Source organism: Notechis scutatus, chromosome 5 (assembly GCF_049901735.1).
Source record: "Notechis scutatus isolate UNSWTSFEM ecotype Mainland chromosome 5, rNotScu1.2, whole genome shotgun sequence".
In the NCBI taxonomy this organism is placed as follows: Eukaryota; Metazoa; Chordata; class Lepidosauria; order Squamata; family Elapidae; genus Notechis; species Notechis scutatus.
In genome coordinates, this window is record NC_142013.1 from 81,963,962 (window position 1) to 81,982,431 (window position 18,470).

The window sequence follows — 18,470 nt, forward strand, 5'->3', positions numbered from 1 at the left end:
AATCTGAACTGGTCAAGTGGATAGTCTTTAAAAGTTGAACATTTAGGAATACATAAAATTAGCTAAATGTCATTGAATGAGGGCTCTGCTCAGATATATATTTAAGAGACATGCTGATTTTTAAGAAAAAGTGGGAAAAACAAAACCAAGAATTGATTTCATTTACTGAATGTGAAGTGATGTCATAGAGTGACAAGGGATGTCATCCATGCACCAACTGTGACCTACATCCTTCTCATTTTTGAGGCAGAGAAATATGCTATTTTGAGTTTCCCGCATCTTTTATGAGGTAAAAAAAACCACCACAAAAAAACATATTTGCAGAATAAATACAATCACCTGTATTTTATTTCATATTTATTTTGAGAACAGAGAAATGGCTCAATATATTTTGGGCAATTAGAAGAAAGGGAGATTCACTTTTTTATTAGAACTCATTTTTAAGGCCTTAATTTACTATACATTTCTAATATTACACTTTAATTCAGCAGAGAAGTAACTTTGATCAGGTCGTTAATCCTGAAATAAACATTTTCTCCTACCACTTCATATAAAAATAAATTTAATCTTACCATGTCAGATCTTATTAATATTCTTTCTTTAGAAAGACAAATATTTAAGTTTTGTTGTTTTTTTCTTGCTAATAGTCAGGACAGCTTCATATAGAATAATTTTATAGAGGGATTACTTGTGTAAAGGAAAGCTGTAAGTACATACACAGGTAGCAGTATGCGCACATAACAATTTAATATGTAATTTTCCTACACAGAACAGGTATCTGTCAGGAAAAAGTCTACATAAAAAATATCCCATAATTCACAGTACATAAATGTAAACCATTCTACACATTACAAAGTAAAAATAGCAGTAATCTATGTGGGGGTTATATTTTATATGCTTTCTCTAATCACAAAGGAAGAGCTAATTTATTGTGATTAAAGGCACCAGGCTAGAAATCAGGACTGTGAGTTCTAATCCTACCTTTGGCAACTCTTAGCCCTAAGATGACAAAGGCAAATCACTCCTGAAAATTGTTGCCAAAGACTTCTCCATCTAATCAGCAGGAGTCCAGACTAATTTGAAGGCACAAAAAAAGCCAAAAAAGTTATGATGCTGTTTTCTCCAGATTTGCTACAGTTGAGATGGTAAGATTGTAAAACAGAACCATTTCTTAACAAATACTGTCTACAGGCCCAGGTATTCCACCTCACCAAAAGGTGGAAGGACTTGGGAGAGTACTTACTGTATACCTTATTTACATGCAGGGGAGTAGAAAGGACCAAACGGTTGTACAAAACCACTCCTGCTCATCCAGTTACATTTTGAATTCTACTACCTTTGTTTCTATATTGTGTAGAATGGCTCAGTTTTTAGGAATCTTTCCGAAATTAGCCCTCACTAGCATGGTCTTTATTTCACAGAAAGGAATAGTTTTGGCACTGATTTTTTTTTTAAAGTTTACAAATACAAAAGTTCTTGAGAATTATAGTCAGTTTAATAGATTTTCTCTTCATTTCTACCATTCTAGCCAAGGTCATTAAGACCTTATTACAGCATATAAAGTATTGCTTCAAATTTACTTCTTTTGATGTACTGCTAACTAAAATTTAACTGGTTTGTTCCTCCTGAAAACCCAAGGGAACAAAGGCATCAACTCTTAAGATTTTATTGCTGGTGAACTTAAAAGTTTTCTTCATCCAACAGAAATAACACACACATATTAAGCTTTTACAATCCTGGGCATTTACATTTTATATTAATATTTCCATTGTTATGCACCCAGGCGTTAATATTTTGGATTAAGCTGGCTGTTTATTCATTGATAATTTTATAAGGCAAATTCTGCTATGAATGTTTGAAAAAAAAAACTCATTTGGAAAAATTGAGTGTTTTGGGAGGAGGGATAATTTCTTAATTTTATGAACCTGAATTAACCAAACCCAGTGGCCAGTTGTGAAAACTCCACATAAATTATTGAGCATAGGGACAGAATTATGCCTCATTATGAATATGATGGTACATGTTTATACCAATAGGCACCAGCTTCTCAATTTTGTAATCTGTTTTATAATATCAAGATTTGAGAGATCAAAAATGACTTACATATTACACATGAAATAAATATACCTTATGGCAGCTTGCTGTCTCATCTATATGTATGATTATTTCTTAAACTAAGAAATCCCCAAAATAAGATGCTAGGTTCAATAGAACATTGATCTCATTCACTTTATAATAGCACCACTGGGGGTAGGATTAGCAGATCATAGCAAAATGCATAGACTTAATGATCCTGGTAAATTACAGTCAATACTGTACTGGTATTTATTTAAGTTACAAAACAAATGAAGTGTTCTCTAAAATTTCCTCAATGGGATCCATAGCTTGTCTTGCAAAAAAAAAAAATTCACCTCATAATAACTCAGTTTACAAATAAAAATTTGTGAAACTGTTATTTCCTGAATGAATAACAGTAAGCAACCATCATAAGACTACAGCAAAAGGACTTTCAGATTGATTCCATGGTAGGATCTAGAATCTTTTCCTTAAGTTATACAATACTTACTAATCTGTTTGGCCTCCATAGATTTGTAAGATCATTGATATAAGTGTTATTTCCTGCCCTTTTTAAATGTTTTGTTTCGTATTCATATCAAGTTTCTTTACAGATTACTGGACCGTTCATTCTCTACTAGCTAAGGAAAAAAGAATGTCTGACATTTACTATCTTAGTCATTTTTGCACTGCTTTATCGCAGTGTCATGTAATGCTTTTTTTAGTGACTAATTGGCAGTCCTTTGTTGCTCCTATTGCAAATATTCAACAAATGCAAAGAACATTTGGAAAAATCTAGAAACATTGCAATGAGCCTGTTACACAGTATACGTTTACAGTTAAGATTTAGATTAATTTGTCCAGAATTTCCAGATACTAGTTTAATAGAAAATCTGGTTCTTGATAGCCAAAAAGATTAAAATCTCCTTCAAAGTGGGCATAAAGGCGTCTTATGTCTCTCTTGCTTATGCCTGAAAAATAGCGTTCCACTTTTGTTTTGTTATATATCGTTATGCCTGGAGGAATTGTAGGATAAGATACCAGATGGTCAATTCCTGCTTCCTTTAAGATGTATGGTGCATCTTCCTCCAAAGTTTCATGATGTCCAATTACGCTATATGTTATTTCACAGGGGGCACATAGTTCAACATAGGTTACCCAATGAATTATGTGATCTCCAAATTGTATATCTAACCATCGATGATTTGGATCACCTAGGTAGCGCACGAAGTCCTCAAACTGCAGTCCTTTAGTCTCAGTGCGATTCTTTCTATATTTTCGAATAATTCCAGGAGCAATTTCATGTCTATACCAAGGTTCAAATCTAGGATTGTGGACAAATTTATCTTTAAATGCAGAAATAAGCCTCTCAAAAGGATCTCTTACGATGAGGAACTTGAAATACAGTTTCAATCTAAATGGAAAACATAAGCAAAAATAATTGTGGGTAATATTTTTAAATTTACTGAAAATTCATAGTATATAACCATGTTGATTTCTTCTCTTATTGACTATAGTAGCAAATGATACGCAAGTGAGATATCACATGGTGGACTTTTACGAACAGGTTAAATGTATTTGTTAGGGAAATTTTAAAATAATATATTTATTTTGATGTTAAGCATTTTTGTACACTATTCAGCTGAGAAATCTGCAAAACTTTGATTGCTTCCAGTTACATTCATCTAATGACAGGATAGTATTATAGAACAGATGGTCCTCCCTTAATGATATAATTGGGATTGGCAACTCATGGCCATGTTAACTTAATAAGCACAGTGGCAGCAATTCCAGTTGCTATCATTAGGTGACTCCCATGTGGTTGCAGCATCCTGCAGCCATTTGCAACCTCCTGCCAGCTTCTCCATTGACTTTCCTTGGTGGAAGTTAGCAACGAAAGTCACAAATACTGTGTTCATTGTAATTGAAAGCTGGTTGCCAAGTGCTCCAATCATGATCACATGACCTTGGGACACTGTGATGACCAGAAGTATGATGAACAGTTGTAAATCCCTTTGTTCATCATTACTGTAACTTTGAATGGTCACTGAAAAAAAGACTATTGTAATTGGTTCCCAGACTGATAAAAACTGCTAACTTCTCCATTTTAAGAAAATGATCTACCTCCTTGCAGGATTACAGGCAGGCTCCTAGGAAGAAGATTAAGGAGTTTGTGTCTATCATGCAGGGATCTATTGGTACTAAATGCAGAATGTTGAAATTCTTACAACACTATCTTTTTCTTCTCAATAAATCTTGTTAAAGAGAGCTTCTTAAGAATATTGTTTGGAAAGAATCAAGACACTGTTTGGCCACTTTTACGCAATGGCCAAAGAACCTGATAGGAATCTGTCAGCAGGATTTACTCATTGTTGTATGTCTTGTAAATCTGTTCCAAGAAGTGCACACAATCAACTACTATCACTGAACAGAAATTGGTTCACTTAATGTGGAATGCAGCTGCTAAAATACTTGGCTATTTTGAAAAAATAGCAAAATATAAAGATAGAGATGCAATGAAATCAAATTGTACAAATAGAGTCCTTAAAATACTATTTTTAAGAGATGACAATGTCAACATATTTTTTTCTTCTAGTCCTGATTATAGGACTATACAGGTAGTCCTTGCTTAACAACTGTGTCATTTGGTGACTATTTACAATTATGACAGCGATGAAGTAACTTTATGATCAATCCTCTCATTTATGATCTTGCTTTCAACTGTAACTAAACAAAGATTTCCTGTACTCAAATTATTTTTTCACAGTTATACCTTATTTTTAAAGATGGAAATGCTATCAAGGACACTTATGAATACCATTTACTATCAATATTAAGAATTTTTTTTAAATGAAGTAATAACTGTAACCATCATTCCAACCCATGTTTTCATAGAACTATTGCTTATAAAGGTCTCTGTGTTTTTGTGTATAGGGAGAGGCAGTTCCATTTTTGCTTCCACATGATTTCTTAGAAATCCCAAAGCAGTACTTTACAGCTATACTCTCTCTTCTAAAGCCAAGATGCAAAATGTAAAAATAATAAAAAGACGATTTTATAGCATACTGGTCTTTACTACAATGTTAATGTTTTTTACAGTATATAACTATGAGCCCATACAGCCAAAACACCAGTCAAAGCTATAATACAGGTAGTCCTCAACTTACAACAGTTCATTTAGTGACTGTTCAAAGTTACAACAGCACTGAAAAAAGTGACATGATCATTTTTCACATTTATGACATTTGCAGAATTCTCATGGTCACGGGATTTACATTCAGATGCTTGACAACTGGTCTATGACAGTTGCAGTGTCCTGGGATCATATGATCCCTTTTGCAACCTTCTGACAAGCAAAGTCAATGGGGAAGCCAGATTCGCTTAATAAGCCTGTTACTAACTTAACAACTGCAGTGGTTCACTTAATAACTGTGGCAAGAAAAGTTGTAAAATAGGATAAATTTCTCACTTAACATAAATTCTGGGCTCAATTGTGGTTGTAGGTCAAGGATTACCTGTACAACCTTTTCTGATTATTGCCTCTATTTAAGAGTCTATGGGAGTGGGCAGCTATAATACATTTAAATAAATAATCATAAACTCTGCACAAATGATCAAAAATGAGATTTTCATAATGGAAATAATTTTCAAAGACACATTAAAATACTACTTACCTTTTTTTAATTTCAGAATCACTGAAGGAAGATAAGCGTGGAAGACCATTCTTCTCATGGTCATGCACAATGTTTTCAGGGATCTCATCAATGGAAGGAAAAGCTCCTAAGGAAGTAAGTTAGAAATTGCTCTTACAATGGTACTTTTCAGTCCATTCCCATTGTGATCTACACTAGTGGCTGTCATGATTATTTATTTATGAGGTAAAAAGGTAAAGACAAATCAGGCTTCATGGAAATGACCATCAAGGTAAAGACAAATCAGGCTTCATGGAAATGACCATCAAGTAGTTTGCTGCTACATATTTATGGAATACTTTTCTACTTTCCAGTCCAGTCTCCACGTCCTGATATTGCTATTAAGTTTCTCATCTTCCTATAATCCAGACCTGAACCCCAAAATTTTCTCTTTAAAAAATGGAAAGCTCAATGGTTTTCATCACAACTACACGTGTCCATGTAACAGCACATTGTGACAATCTAGGATTTCTATTCAAAGACTCCTGGAATCTGCATATTGGTATAATCCCTTTCAGTTGTCAGCATTCTATGTCTGGAAGATATTTTATCCCAAAGTCTGACCAGTTGCAGAATCTGGACAGCTGGTTCCAAACAGCTGGTTCCAAAAATACAGTGAGTCAATCGTACTATTTTTTTTTAGATATAGGCAGAAAGCCAGATTCCTAATACTGACATGTGATTAGCCAATTCCCTAATTTCATACTATCCACAGAGTTATGTGCAACTCCATTACAGCCTTATGCCTGAAAAGTATATATAAGCATACAGGTAGTTCAGCAAGTTTGGCCTGTCCTTAAGCCAAAATCCAATATTGTAGAAATCTGTTCGTACGCTAGGACTTTCTTTTTCTTTACTTGTAATAATAGATCTGTCATAGTCCTATTTGGTCCAAAGGATCTCCAACTTTTATGAAAGACTGAGTGGACTCTATTTAATGGGTCCAATGCCAGAAAGAATTCCATCAATAGAAGACCTTAATTACAATATTTTAATCATAGTCTCCAAAGTCAAATTTTTCAAAGCAATATTGTCTTTCACATAATATCCACATGGAATTGAGCTGATTTTATAATGTAGTAGAATTGAACCCATTTCACTTCCTTTGTTTTCTATTAAAATTAAAGGTGCTACTTAAATAAATTACAATTATTACTCTGTTTTATAGTAGTTTCTTGGTGTTTGTTATTTTTACAAACTATTTTATTTTTTATTATAATTTTCCCTGAACTAAATGTTACCAATAATTCAAAATGAATTCAATGATGTGATAAGAGATAAAGCATTATCTGTTCCTTCAAAGATTAGGTTGTCAGACACCCATCTATATCTCTGTCTGTCTGAAGTAGATGTGGTGCTAATGCTGATGTGGATTAAAATAACATTGAACATTCTACCAAAGAACCTGTACATATTTCCTAAAGATGGTGTTAGGTTCAAATAATAAACTTAATTGCTCAATTCTAAAAAAATGGATATACATATTTAAACTATTGATTTGTATTAATTCTAGCCATAGAAACCATAATTTTCCACTAGAAATTAAAATATGGAAATATGTTGCAAACATTTTTGTAATCATCCTTTTCTTCCTTCCTTATCTCCAAGCTGCATTTTGATCAAATTTTATGCTGTAAAGAATCCTGGAGATCTTGAGAGCTTTAAATAAAACCTTTACATTTAAGGTAACTGTGATACCTTATTTGTCTCACTTTAAAAGGTTAGAAATTTTTGAAACCTTTCTTTCTCTAAGTAAACATACATTTGAGACTTTGAAAGTTAACTAAATACCATTTAAAACAATCAAGACTTTCTTCCACTGAGTATTGCCAACTTTTGGAGTTTGACAGAAGAGGATCTTGTGCTTGTCACATACAAAAATTCGATCCAAAACAAACTTGGAAACAGTAGTATGGGTGAGGTTTTTCAGAGATGCATCTTGGCAGACATTCCTGAGTAGTTCAAGCCTCTCCATATGGACCAGGCCTTCGTGTACAAGGTCTTCAGATAGACCTTTTCCTATTGTCTTAATATAAAAGGGGATTGGGATGGCAGAAGAGAAGAACAAAAATTATTTTGCATTTCAAGGTTCAACTCATACAAGAGTTGAGCATTACAAACATATACAGGTAGTCCTTGACTTACATCCATTTGTTTAGTGACCCTTCAAATTTACAGCAGCATTGAAAAAAGTGACTTAGGACCGTTTTCACATGACCTTTGTAGCATCCCATGGTCATGTGATTTAAACTTCAGGCTCTTGGCAACTGGCAGTTGCCATGTCCCAGGGTCATGTGATCAGCTTTTGTGACCATCTGACAAGCAAAGATAATTAGGAAGTCAGATTAATTTAACAACTGTTACTAACTTAATCAAAGCAGTAATTCACTTAACTGTAGCAAGAAAAGTCGCAAAATGGGGCAAAATTCACTTAACAACTGTCTTGCTTAGAAATTTTAGGCTCAATTGTGGTTTTAAGTTGAGGAATACCTGTACAAGGTTTCTAAAAGTCAGTATTTCAGTATTACTGTCTTTTGAAATAACTGCTTCGGTCAAGCTGATGCAAAGTAGTTTGATTTCATCAGTAAGGAAACAAAATAAAAATTTAGAAATTAAATGAATTTACAAATAAATAGGGAACACAAACCAAACAATATTCTAAATGTGGACTAAAATGAATATTTTTTTCTGCACCGTAAAGAAAAAGGAAGATGATTTTTACTTTACTGATTAAAAATAAAATGCAAAAATGTTGCAAACTGGTAGTTTTTAAATTTTTCAATTTAAATGAAAAACTGAAGTACAATTTAGAAACTTTTAGAACTTCTAAATGTGTTCTAAAAGCTGCTACAAAAAGTGGTACTCCAGATTGTTAGAATCTGTTATGTTCAACAGATTCCCAGTTAAGCATGCTTAGAAATGTATCCCCAATTATATACAAAAACATAAAATATTGTGTTTTAAAATATGAACATAACCCAATAATGTAACAAAGTTTTAATTCATAAAACAATACAAAAATAGTTTTTAAAATTAAAACTCCTCAATTCCTGGACAATAAAGCAAGGAAAAATTGCATTTGAACAGAAGGCAGTACAGATGGCTACAGTGATGCTTTGCTCATAAATCTCTATAGTATTTGGTTGACTGGTTTTAGGAACCAGTTATAGTCTAACACAATGAAATATGACATAGAGAACCATACCATTTATTTAACCTTTCAACCTGTCCCTTTTATATACCTGAAACTGTCCAGGCAGCCTCTTCTCTTTTGTTACGTGACCTCTTCCTACTTCAGTGATAGTTGTTGGTATTACTGGCTCTTGCTTGGCACCATGAACTAGATGAAGAAAACAGAAAGCAAACTTTTTTTCATACTGCATAAAATATTTTTATTGATCACAACTATATAATTATAATTAAATTAAACTTCAAATCAGGCTGTAATTCAAGATTTTAAATAGAATACCAATTATTTAAAAAACAAATCTCATGATTTTGAAAACCTTTGTCAAACTCGATTATCATTGAGAGCCGCATCAGGGTTGTGTTTGACTTTGGAGATCCAGGGTGGGCGTGGCCAACTTGATCTGCATTAACTATTTCACTGTTGCAACTAACAGGCAAGCTGTTTCATCTTTTAGGCTTATTTTGAAGTCAACATAATGAAAATATGAATGGGTAGGGGAAAAAACTAGATGATCTGTTTAATTTCTCTCACACTGTTTTGGACACAAAAATTGTTCAGCGATTACTTGCATTAATAAGAATAAAGTTGAATCAACTTACCATCAGGATCTTTGAAGGTCAATGTGATGAACTTGCTAGCAACCATGAACATGAATATTACCCAAAAGCATGCAGCTAACAGCAGCCACCGGTGGTGCATGATGTCAGATATGAGCCATGTAACTTCTGTTAGTTTCTGCTTTTTAAAAGCCACAAAAATAAATTAATGCATACCGTTTTGTTCATTTTATGATCGGTCTCTACAATACAAAAAACAGAATCTCTCTCAAATACAGAATACACTAGTAAGGGGTCTAACAGCACAGCCTTTAAAGTTTAAACTACATATGGTGTTTGTCTTCGTGTTCTACTATTATTTTTGCTGAAAAGAAATGCATTTAAGTTGCCCTAAATTTCAGTATGTTCTCATCTAGGCACATGGAGAATTAAACAAAAGTTCCTATATAACAAAGCAAAGTTTGAATGCAAAAAAAAAAGCAGCTTAGAGATTTTAATTTATTTTTGAAATGATAGAAGAAAAATGAGGTTCCCCTTCATTGTTATTAAGTTTACTACGTAACCATTCAGATTTAGCAATATTATTTGCCATCCTGAACTACTTGAGTAGGTTAATTTTAAAAATGAGAATTTGTAACAATGCTGGAGAAAGAGAGACTTTAGCAATAATATCAAAGGTTATAGAATTAAGACTTCAAGAGCTCAGAAAGCAAACGTAGTTGGTCAGGCATCTTGAGGTTAAAAAAAATCCCTATACTTATTTTTGTAATTTTCTCAAAATTAAAAAGTAATTTTGCAATTAATTTCAAAACTTTCTTCCATTATCAGGTAATTTTGTAAATACATACAGATGTGCTGTGTTTCTAGGAAGGAATCAATCTTCTTTTGAATAAATCAGTTTTTAATGAGCCCTATCAACACTGCTGTTTGCTCCATGCTCATTCACAACAGATTTGTAAAAGACAACAGCACATAATTTAATTGCCAGAATTAAGAAGCCCAATTACCATGCAAGCATATATTACTTGGAATAAGCTCAATGGGACTCTGCTCAGCATGCCTCCTCTGCCAACACAGGTAGGGTGGGGTGCATACATTACATTGTCCTCAGCCCAAGACAAAATTAAGTACTAGGTATGTATTTTATTAATGATTTGGCCTAATTGTGCATATGAATCTTATAAAATAATCACCATTATTTTATTATCTGCTGATATTAATTACAAGGGCAAGAAAAAGAGAGTTGAAATTTATGTATAGGTAGTCCTTATATTTCGATCACAATTGAGCCCAAAATTTCTGTTGTTAAGTGAGACATTTGTTAAGTTAGTTTTATCCCTTTTTATGACTTTTCTTGCCACAGTTGTTCACTGTGAATCAGTTGCAGTTGGTAAGTTAGTAACCCGTTGTTATCTGGTTTCCCCATTGACTTCGCTTGTCAGAAGGTCGCAAAAGGTAATCACATGACCTTCGGATACAGCAATGGTCGTAAGTATGGGGCAGTTGCCAAGCATCTAAATTTTGATCATATAATCATGGGGGTGCTACAAAGGTTGTAACTGTGAAAAACGGTCCTAAGTCACTTTTTTCAGTGCTGTTGTAACTTTGAACAGTTACTATCAATTGAGGACTACCTGTACTGTTTTTCTTTGTTCTGACCTGGAAAGCAACTTATCTGAATGACAATTCCTCCTCCAAACACTTTTTTCTTCAAACAGCAGCCTGAAACAAGATTAATTGGTTTCTTCCCCTCAAAATAAATTTTATAGGCCTCTGAAACTATCAAAGGGTAAATTCTAAGTTCATGTTTATTTTCTAGCTTCTGTTAATATATAGGTAGTCCGTGACTTATGACCAATTGTTTAGCAATTGTTGGAAGTCACAACATCCCCCCCAAAGATACTTATGATCCCATTCCAAATTTCTGTTAGCTGGTCACATGATAATATTTTGGATGACTATCAACAATAATATTTACAGCCATTTCAAACACTATGTGGTCATGATTGCAATTTACAATGTTTTTGCCTAAAACCATCATTTGCTTCCAGTTTTCAGCAAAAATTCCTCATAACAATAGGTTTTACACAATGATTGGTATTTGGTTCATGTCCGTTGCAAAAAAAGGTCATTTGGGTTTGTCACGTAACTCATGCTATAACTTTCATGGCTTATGATCGTTAATTGGCAGCCTTCACTATAGACATAAGTCAAGGAAAAAGACTCTAAAGATCAAATTGTATTTTTATATGGAAGCAAGTATTTTGATGCAAAGGAAGACGTTCTCCTTCACAACAGAATCTCCTGCTCCTCTCATATTCTAGGGACTGATTCAACAAAAATCAATACACTCTCTTCTCCTGCTTTACAGCATCAGGAAATTCCCATAAGGCTCATAGCTCAGCAGTCTTGATACCAGATTTTGACAAATGCCTAAATCTATGGGTCTAGCCATCAATCAAAATTTCCTTAGCCCACATTTGGGAGCAAAACTGGCGGACATTTCTTCCTGCCAGATAGTGAGGTTTTCAGGAGATGTGGAAAATAAATGCAAACAAATCTGTCAATCACTTTTCCTAACTTGTCCTACAGTAAACCCCCATTCATTTGAAATAGGCAGTATATAAATTTGATTAATTTATTAAGAAATAACTGAAACAGTACTCATGAGGGCTATGGAACATATATAGGCCCCGAAGAAAATGCTGTTACACACTCATGAGAAACCTAATAAGTTATAAGTGAGGAATTGGGAGAAGACTTAGTACCTATGCATATTATTACATAGTATGTTCTTACAGCACTACAGTTATTGTATTTTTATTTTTGTATGAAATTTATTTTTCATGTGAGTCACCGATTCATTATTAATTTCCCCAGAATGCAAAGTATATTTAATAAATACCATTTTGTTCTTGAAAACAACTTATTTGGTGTCATTTTGCTAAATATTTTTTTCATTACAATTAGTACAGGCAGTGTGATTTTTAAGGACAAATGATAAAATAGTGTTTGTGATAGATTTTGGATGCAAAATGCATTAAGAAATCAATGAAAAAACCACCAATGTGGCTTTGACTGTGCAATTAGCCTTTGGAACGTGCAATGTCTTATCACAAAAAGTTTTTCCAGTTGTTTTTTTTTTAACCAACCAATTTTTGGACAAAACTGCCATTTAATTTATTTCATAGATAATTGGATTGTGCAATCAAAATAACATGAAACACTAATATTAATAGAAATATTAATATTGTACTCTTACTTCAATCACAACTAACAAAGCTCTGAATTTCCTAGCAAATAAGCAAAGAAAAATTGGTAGACATTAATTTTTTCAAGGTATTTTCACTCAGAATCAAGTAATGCTGTTATTTTTGTCTCTGTGTCAAGGTCAAGTTGAATGTGTTAGAAAGTTAGATTAATGCTATATATTGAGCAAAAGAACAAGAGATTGTGGCATTTCAAAATAACACCTTTACTACAGTATATGCATATATACACCAGTGTTTTGGGACAAACTTTCAGACATTTGATCATTTGAACTGTTCTCTTAGACAATAACATTTCTTAGTATAAAGGACTGTACAAAATATTTAGTTATCATCTAGTGGAGCGAAAACCCTACAGAAAAATGAGAAACACATGTTAACAAATATGCTGCCAATTGCCTATTTTTCTTATCATTGGAAAGAACTTATTTACAGAACTTACTGATCTACTGGGCTAACTCCAAGAAGAGTGTAACTACCTAATGTAATCAGATAACAAAATAACTAGAAAGATTCCTATGAAATTATGAGTTGCAAGTAAAACTTTACCAGAATTCCAATCTCTTGACCAAAAGGCAAACTTCCTAAAAACCAATAGTGAAGTGCCTCATCCAAATTGGAGTGGCGATATAAGTATTCCAGAGGAGGGAGCAGTGTCTGAAAAGGAACATTTCTGTGGTTCCTGATAGTGATAATCTCTAATCATGGGGATGTTTAACTAGTTCATTCTACTGAAATCTTATGGGGTGGACAGGAAGAAAGCAGCTTAAATCAGGAATGGCTTTAAATATGACAATCGGCACTCTGAATTGTACCCAGCAGCTCACTGTCATTTTGTGCATTCCTCAGAATTGTTATGTGGTTGGCTTGAGGTACACCATCAGCATCTGAGCTGCTGCAATCTGGACCAGCTGTAGCTTTTAATGCTCTTCAAGGCAGATCCATGGTTACTGTGTTGAACCAGTTCAATTGAGAGGTGACAAGGCACAAGTGACACACAGTAATGGCTGCCTTCCCAGGCTATTGCTGCTTAAGATGGAGTTACTATATATAAAGGCTCTCTTTCCCACAGCTGCCACCTGCTCTGCGAGATCTTCAAATTGTGAACATCTAGGAAGCACAACCCTGTTCAGAGTAGTTTCATGTGGAACAGGAACAAGGAGCATATAAAGTCCTGCAGTGATCATCAATGGAAGGGTCCATGACTCAATCTCTTCCCCCACAACTGCCTCTATCCCTCAGGAATGAGAACTATGTAATATAGCGCTCCCCATTCCTAATGCTTGGAGAATATCAGAATGATAACAAGAAGGTACTGAAAGCTGCTGGAATCAAGTAGGATCAGTAGGATCACTTTCCTGTCACACCAGAAATCATTGATAAGGAGAACAATTCCTTTTCTATGCTGAACCAAAAGTGAAATGGGTCCAGATAATCTGCTTCTCCAGGGATCTCAAGTTCAGGGCAAAAACTTGCTGTACAACCTTGCCCCAAAAGGGGAAGCTGGTGATTAGATAATAATTATCCAGTATATTGGAGTTGAGTGATGGCTTCCTGAAGAGGCTTACTACCCCTCTTTTAAAGAAAATGTTTAGAAAAGGATAGATTTACTACCATTCTGATTCAGCTTTCAGTTATCTACCTGGAGGCATTTATTAACTAGGAGAGAGTTGCAGATATAGGGGGCTGAGCTGATACAAGTAAAAAAGGGCAGTCCTTGTTTACTGCCTTAATTAGAGACCATTCAAAATTACAATGGTGTAAAAAAAAAACTGCAGCTCTGTGACCAATTCTCACAATGTCACTATGTTCCAATCACATGATTATCATTTGTGTGCTTCCCAGGTAGCTTGTGACAAGCAAACTTAACCGAGTGGAAGTAAAAGTATAAGTTGCTAGTTGCAATTGTGGTCTCTAAGCAAGATTTACCTGTACTACAGACTTCATCTTCTCTGGACCCACCTAGTTGGCATCAAGCTGACCAATTTGAGCACTTCACAGCAATTGTATTTCATTAACCAATTGTTTAAGCTGTAATTTCCCAATATTGAATATGCTCTTTTTCACAATTCTAGGATATTGAGTGTGGGAAACTGAAACTTCCTTTCCTGCCAGTTTTGGGCTTCAGGACATACGTAAAGCATTTGTACAAAAGGACAAATCTGATTGTTAACTATCAGTCTTATTTATTTGGTTAGCTTATGGTTCAATATAATGTGCACATCCAGAAAATGGATCAATTCAATCGATAAAAACTTGGTTTGTCAATAGTTTACATTTCAACTGCATATTTAGGCAATGACATTTATGTCATTATTATAGCAAGTTTCTTGAATTCTTTAAATTCAAGAATCAGTTGCATTCTCTGAACCACAAAGGTTTTCATCTAATATGTTGCTTAAACCCAGACCACGTGGACAGTTGGTGGTATTACGGGAATTCAGAAAACTAGGTTGAGAAAGCAGTGATTGAGTCCACAGTAAGCGTGTGACGCAAAGACACCGATGTTGGTGTTAACTGCCTGCTCCCAGGCGACTTAACCTCTCATTATACCCGCCACCCGCTCCCTCCGCTGCATACGGAGCTTGAGAAGCCAGTACTTACTCGTGTCAACCGAACCAATCGCTTTGGGGTCCAAGAGGAATCATTTATTGGCCGAAGGCCAGCGCTTCTGGAAAGAGGCCTTCGTGCAACGCGCCTCTCTTGGGTTACATCGCAGCTGGGCTCCTGTCGCCGCCGGGGATCGCGTGCTGAAAAGCCTCTTTCCCGGGCCGCAGTTGCTCAGCAACGCAGCGCCGCGTCCGCCTCGCGCATTGTGCGCGTCGACTTTTTCCAGGGCCGCCCCGATAGTTTTATCGGCCGAGCCACCGAAAGAGCCTCACTTCAGCCGACCAGAGGGACAGCCAAGGTAGGCTGCATCGCCCTTGGCTCGGCTCGCCTCGCCTCCGCGGCTTCCAGCAGCAACAAGGCCACCCGCCCGGGTGCTCCCTTTAGCGCCGGTTGCCTGGCCGCGCTGAAACGCCACCAACCACTGCCTCCATTTCCTCACTGCCTCCAAACTAGCTCCGTGGCACCCTCGTCTGCGCTGCCTCCCGGGGCAGGCAGGCTGGCCTCTGAGGAGGCAGGGAAGGAAGAGAAAAGCGGGAGGAGGGAGAAGGCGGCCGTCAACCAGATGGGGCTCCCGGCGGGAGGAGGGAAACGTCTTGGGGAGCTGCGCTGACTCAGCCTCGAAAGGGCGGGCGGAGCAAAGTGGAAAACCCAGCACCCTATTCAGTGGAAACTCGGAAGGAAGAGAGCTTATTCAAATACTGTATCGCCATCTGGACGGAGGCAGGCTGGAGACAAATATCACTTAAACGGCGGTTTCGTTTGGTACTGAAGCGAAGGCTGACCAATAACAGCTTTCCTCATAAATGGCGCTTATTACGCGCCTCAAGAGTGATTCCTGCAGGCTTTTAGTATAGAAGCCTGGAATTGTGTTGCGTTTAGTTAACCACAATCTTGCGGCTTCTGTATCGGGCCTATAGTTTGATATCCGTTTCATTGTGGACCCTACCGTAACTTATGTTTTGAAAGCTGAGCTGGAAAGTTATGATCCACTCCCATCTCGGTTAGCTGAGGTGTACACAGTACCTGTTTTTTCAGCATTGACAGATGCTAGACACAAAAAAATGATTTGGGAGGAAAGTTTAAATTTGTTTCCCATTCACGTATATAACTGATGGTTTGGGATAATTCCAGTTTAAAGATTGCAGGTGATTTTCTATTTTTGGAGAATCTTAATGGAAAAGGGTTTTGATAGCTAAGTCAGTTATTGTTACTAATTGTTCAATGGGTGCATTAATCTGCCAAACAGCCAACAACTAAGTAATTCTTCACAATTTGGAGCTGTTATGTTAGCAACTTAGAAAACCCCAAAATTAATAAGTTATTGGAAAATGTTTTTAAGATTCTAAACCTCAGGTTATTTTTATAAACAATGTCTTTTTAAATAAACAATTAGCAATTGTTAGCAATTTCCAAGAGCTTTGCAATAAAGAATACAGATATCTTAATAAAAGAAGATAGAAAAAATAAAATAAAACGTATGTATGTGTATACATACATGTTCATTCATTAATTGTTCTTGGCAGTTACATATACAATTCTAATCAAACTACTCCAAGATTTCATCACAATTTCCTTCTTTCTGTAACCTTTCTAATCATCAAAGCCATAAGTCACAACATCATTTTCTTTCTTATGCAAAATGTCCATATGTCAATAGTGACCTTTCTCTAAGCAAAAAGTCAGTTTGCCTATCAGCAAATTCTGTCAATTTCACCAATTCATCCACAATAATAATATGAAATATTTCTATCTTTATGCATGGTTAATAGACTAAGATAAGATTCCACCTCCGCCCCGTGTGCATGTCACTTCCTTCCAATCTTGTTAGTTTTAAAACTATTATAGTGTCAATATTAATTTAAAATTTTAATATTTTAGCTTGTTCTTATGATTATAAGCAACTTAGAAAACCCTAAGAAGATGGGTGGCATATAAGTCTGAACCATTACCTTATTGCATGGGCAAATTAACAAAGAGATCATTATTTGGAGTCTACCAAGTAGCACGAAGCATGATTCTTATCTATATGGCACTAAAATGTCTGCCTGTCTGGTTGTAACCTTCAATTAGCATCCCAACACAAAAATATTTGAATCAAAGTACTTCAGATCTGCTAATATAAAGAATGGGCATAAAATATGGGATTCCTTACTCCTGTGTAATTGAAATTTCAAGGATCTTTACATCAGATGTATTCACAAAAGTCTGGCTGTTGCAGCATTGCCACAGTTAGCCATAGTAACGTAATTGTCATTTCTGACATTCCCTGAAAGCTTCCCACAAAGTCATTGGGGAAGCTGGCAGAAGTGAGAAGTCAACTCCTTCTACCACTGCTTTTTTGCCCATCCATAGTCATTCTATTTCTTTAAGTCTAAAGATTAAACTATTAAAAGAATCGAGTTGTCAAATTTAATGTACTTTTTAATTTATTTATTAAATGTATATGCTTCCCATTTCACTAGTAGAACTCCATATGTCCAATTCCATATCAATGAGATATACCTGTTGAATTACAAATAAAATAACTTGCTTCCTTTTTGCTTTTTTAACATACAAGCCATAGTGGCACAGTGATTAGAATGCAGCACTGCAGCCTACTTCTGCTGACTGCAGTTTGGCAGTTCGATTCTCACTGGCTCAAGGTTGACTCAGCCTTCCATCCTTCCGAGGTCAGTAAAATGAGGACTCAGATTGCTGGAGGCAATATGCTGACTCTGTAAATTGCTGAGAGAGGGCTGTAAAACACCCTATTGCTATATACTATATCAGAGGTCTCCAAACTTGGCAACTTTAAGACTTGTGGGCTTCAACTCCACAAGTCTTAAAGTTGCCAAGTTTGGGGACTCTTATACTGATAAAACCCTTAGTAACCTTAAAGTAGAATTAATAACAGGTTTTAAAAACACTGTATTTCTCTATTGATATGAATTTCAGAATGAATCATCTATTAAAATTTATTGTTTATTTTATGTTTATTTTGTCTGTTTATTGTCTAAGACTAATTCTAATATTCAGATTGTTTCTAAATTAAAGATATAGCTAAAAGGACAATGTAACTGATTTATATTGTCCTCCCCCTCTTTATTCCTTTCAAGAT

The 18,470-nt window shown here is 35.4% G+C and overlaps 1 protein-coding gene and 1 long non-coding RNA gene across 5 annotated transcripts in view; one reads left to right on the plus strand and one right to left on the minus strand.

The window, feature by feature from the left end:
• Window positions 1-18,043, plus strand: part of LOC148130551 (uncharacterized) — a 31,834-nt gene extending 13,791 nt beyond the window's left edge. The window contains exons 2-3 of the long non-coding RNA XR_015749877.1: window positions 5,746-5,843; window positions 17,931-18,043. This is a non-coding gene — a long non-coding RNA (uncharacterized LOC148130551). The remainder of the gene's footprint in view (window positions 1-5,745; window positions 5,844-17,930) is intronic.
• Window positions 318-15,992, minus strand: CHST10 (carbohydrate sulfotransferase 10). Of its 4 annotated transcripts, XM_087967164.1 has the most exons (7): window positions 15,368-15,992; window positions 11,154-11,216; window positions 9,537-9,736; window positions 8,990-9,087; window positions 7,539-7,773; window positions 5,730-5,835; window positions 318-3,469 (listed from the first exon to the last, which is right to left on the minus strand). In XM_087967164.1, exons 3-7 carry the CDS (start codon window positions 9,634-9,636, stop codon window positions 2,932-2,934), a joined length of 1,077 nt encoding a protein of 358 aa, XP_087823290.1. In that variant the 5' UTR covers window positions 9,637-9,736; window positions 11,154-11,216; window positions 15,368-15,992; the 3' UTR covers window positions 318-2,931. The 4 variants fall into 4 exon arrangements, with proteins under 4 accessions (XP_087823290.1, XP_026522577.1, XP_026522580.1 ...); XM_026666792.2 differs by lacking the exon at window positions 11,154-11,216 and having other exon boundaries at window positions 9,537-9,672; XM_026666795.2 differs by lacking the exon at window positions 11,154-11,216 and having other exon boundaries at window positions 9,537-9,675.
• Window positions 18,044-18,470: the final 427 nt, after the last annotated feature.

Coding starts and splice junctions, on each gene's coding strand:
- CHST10 (XM_026666792.2), bottom strand. CDS start 9,636: ATGCACCACCGGTGGCTGCTGTTAGCTGCATGCTTTTGGGTAATATTC. Junction 9,088..9,536: donor GACCTTCAAAGATCCTGATG/GTAAGTTGATTC, acceptor TTCTTCATCTAG/TTCATGGTGCCAAGCAAGAG. Junction 7,774..8,989: donor GGCTGCCTGGACAGTTTCAG/GTATATAAAAGG, acceptor TTTTATATTAAG/ACAATAGGAAAAGGTCTATC.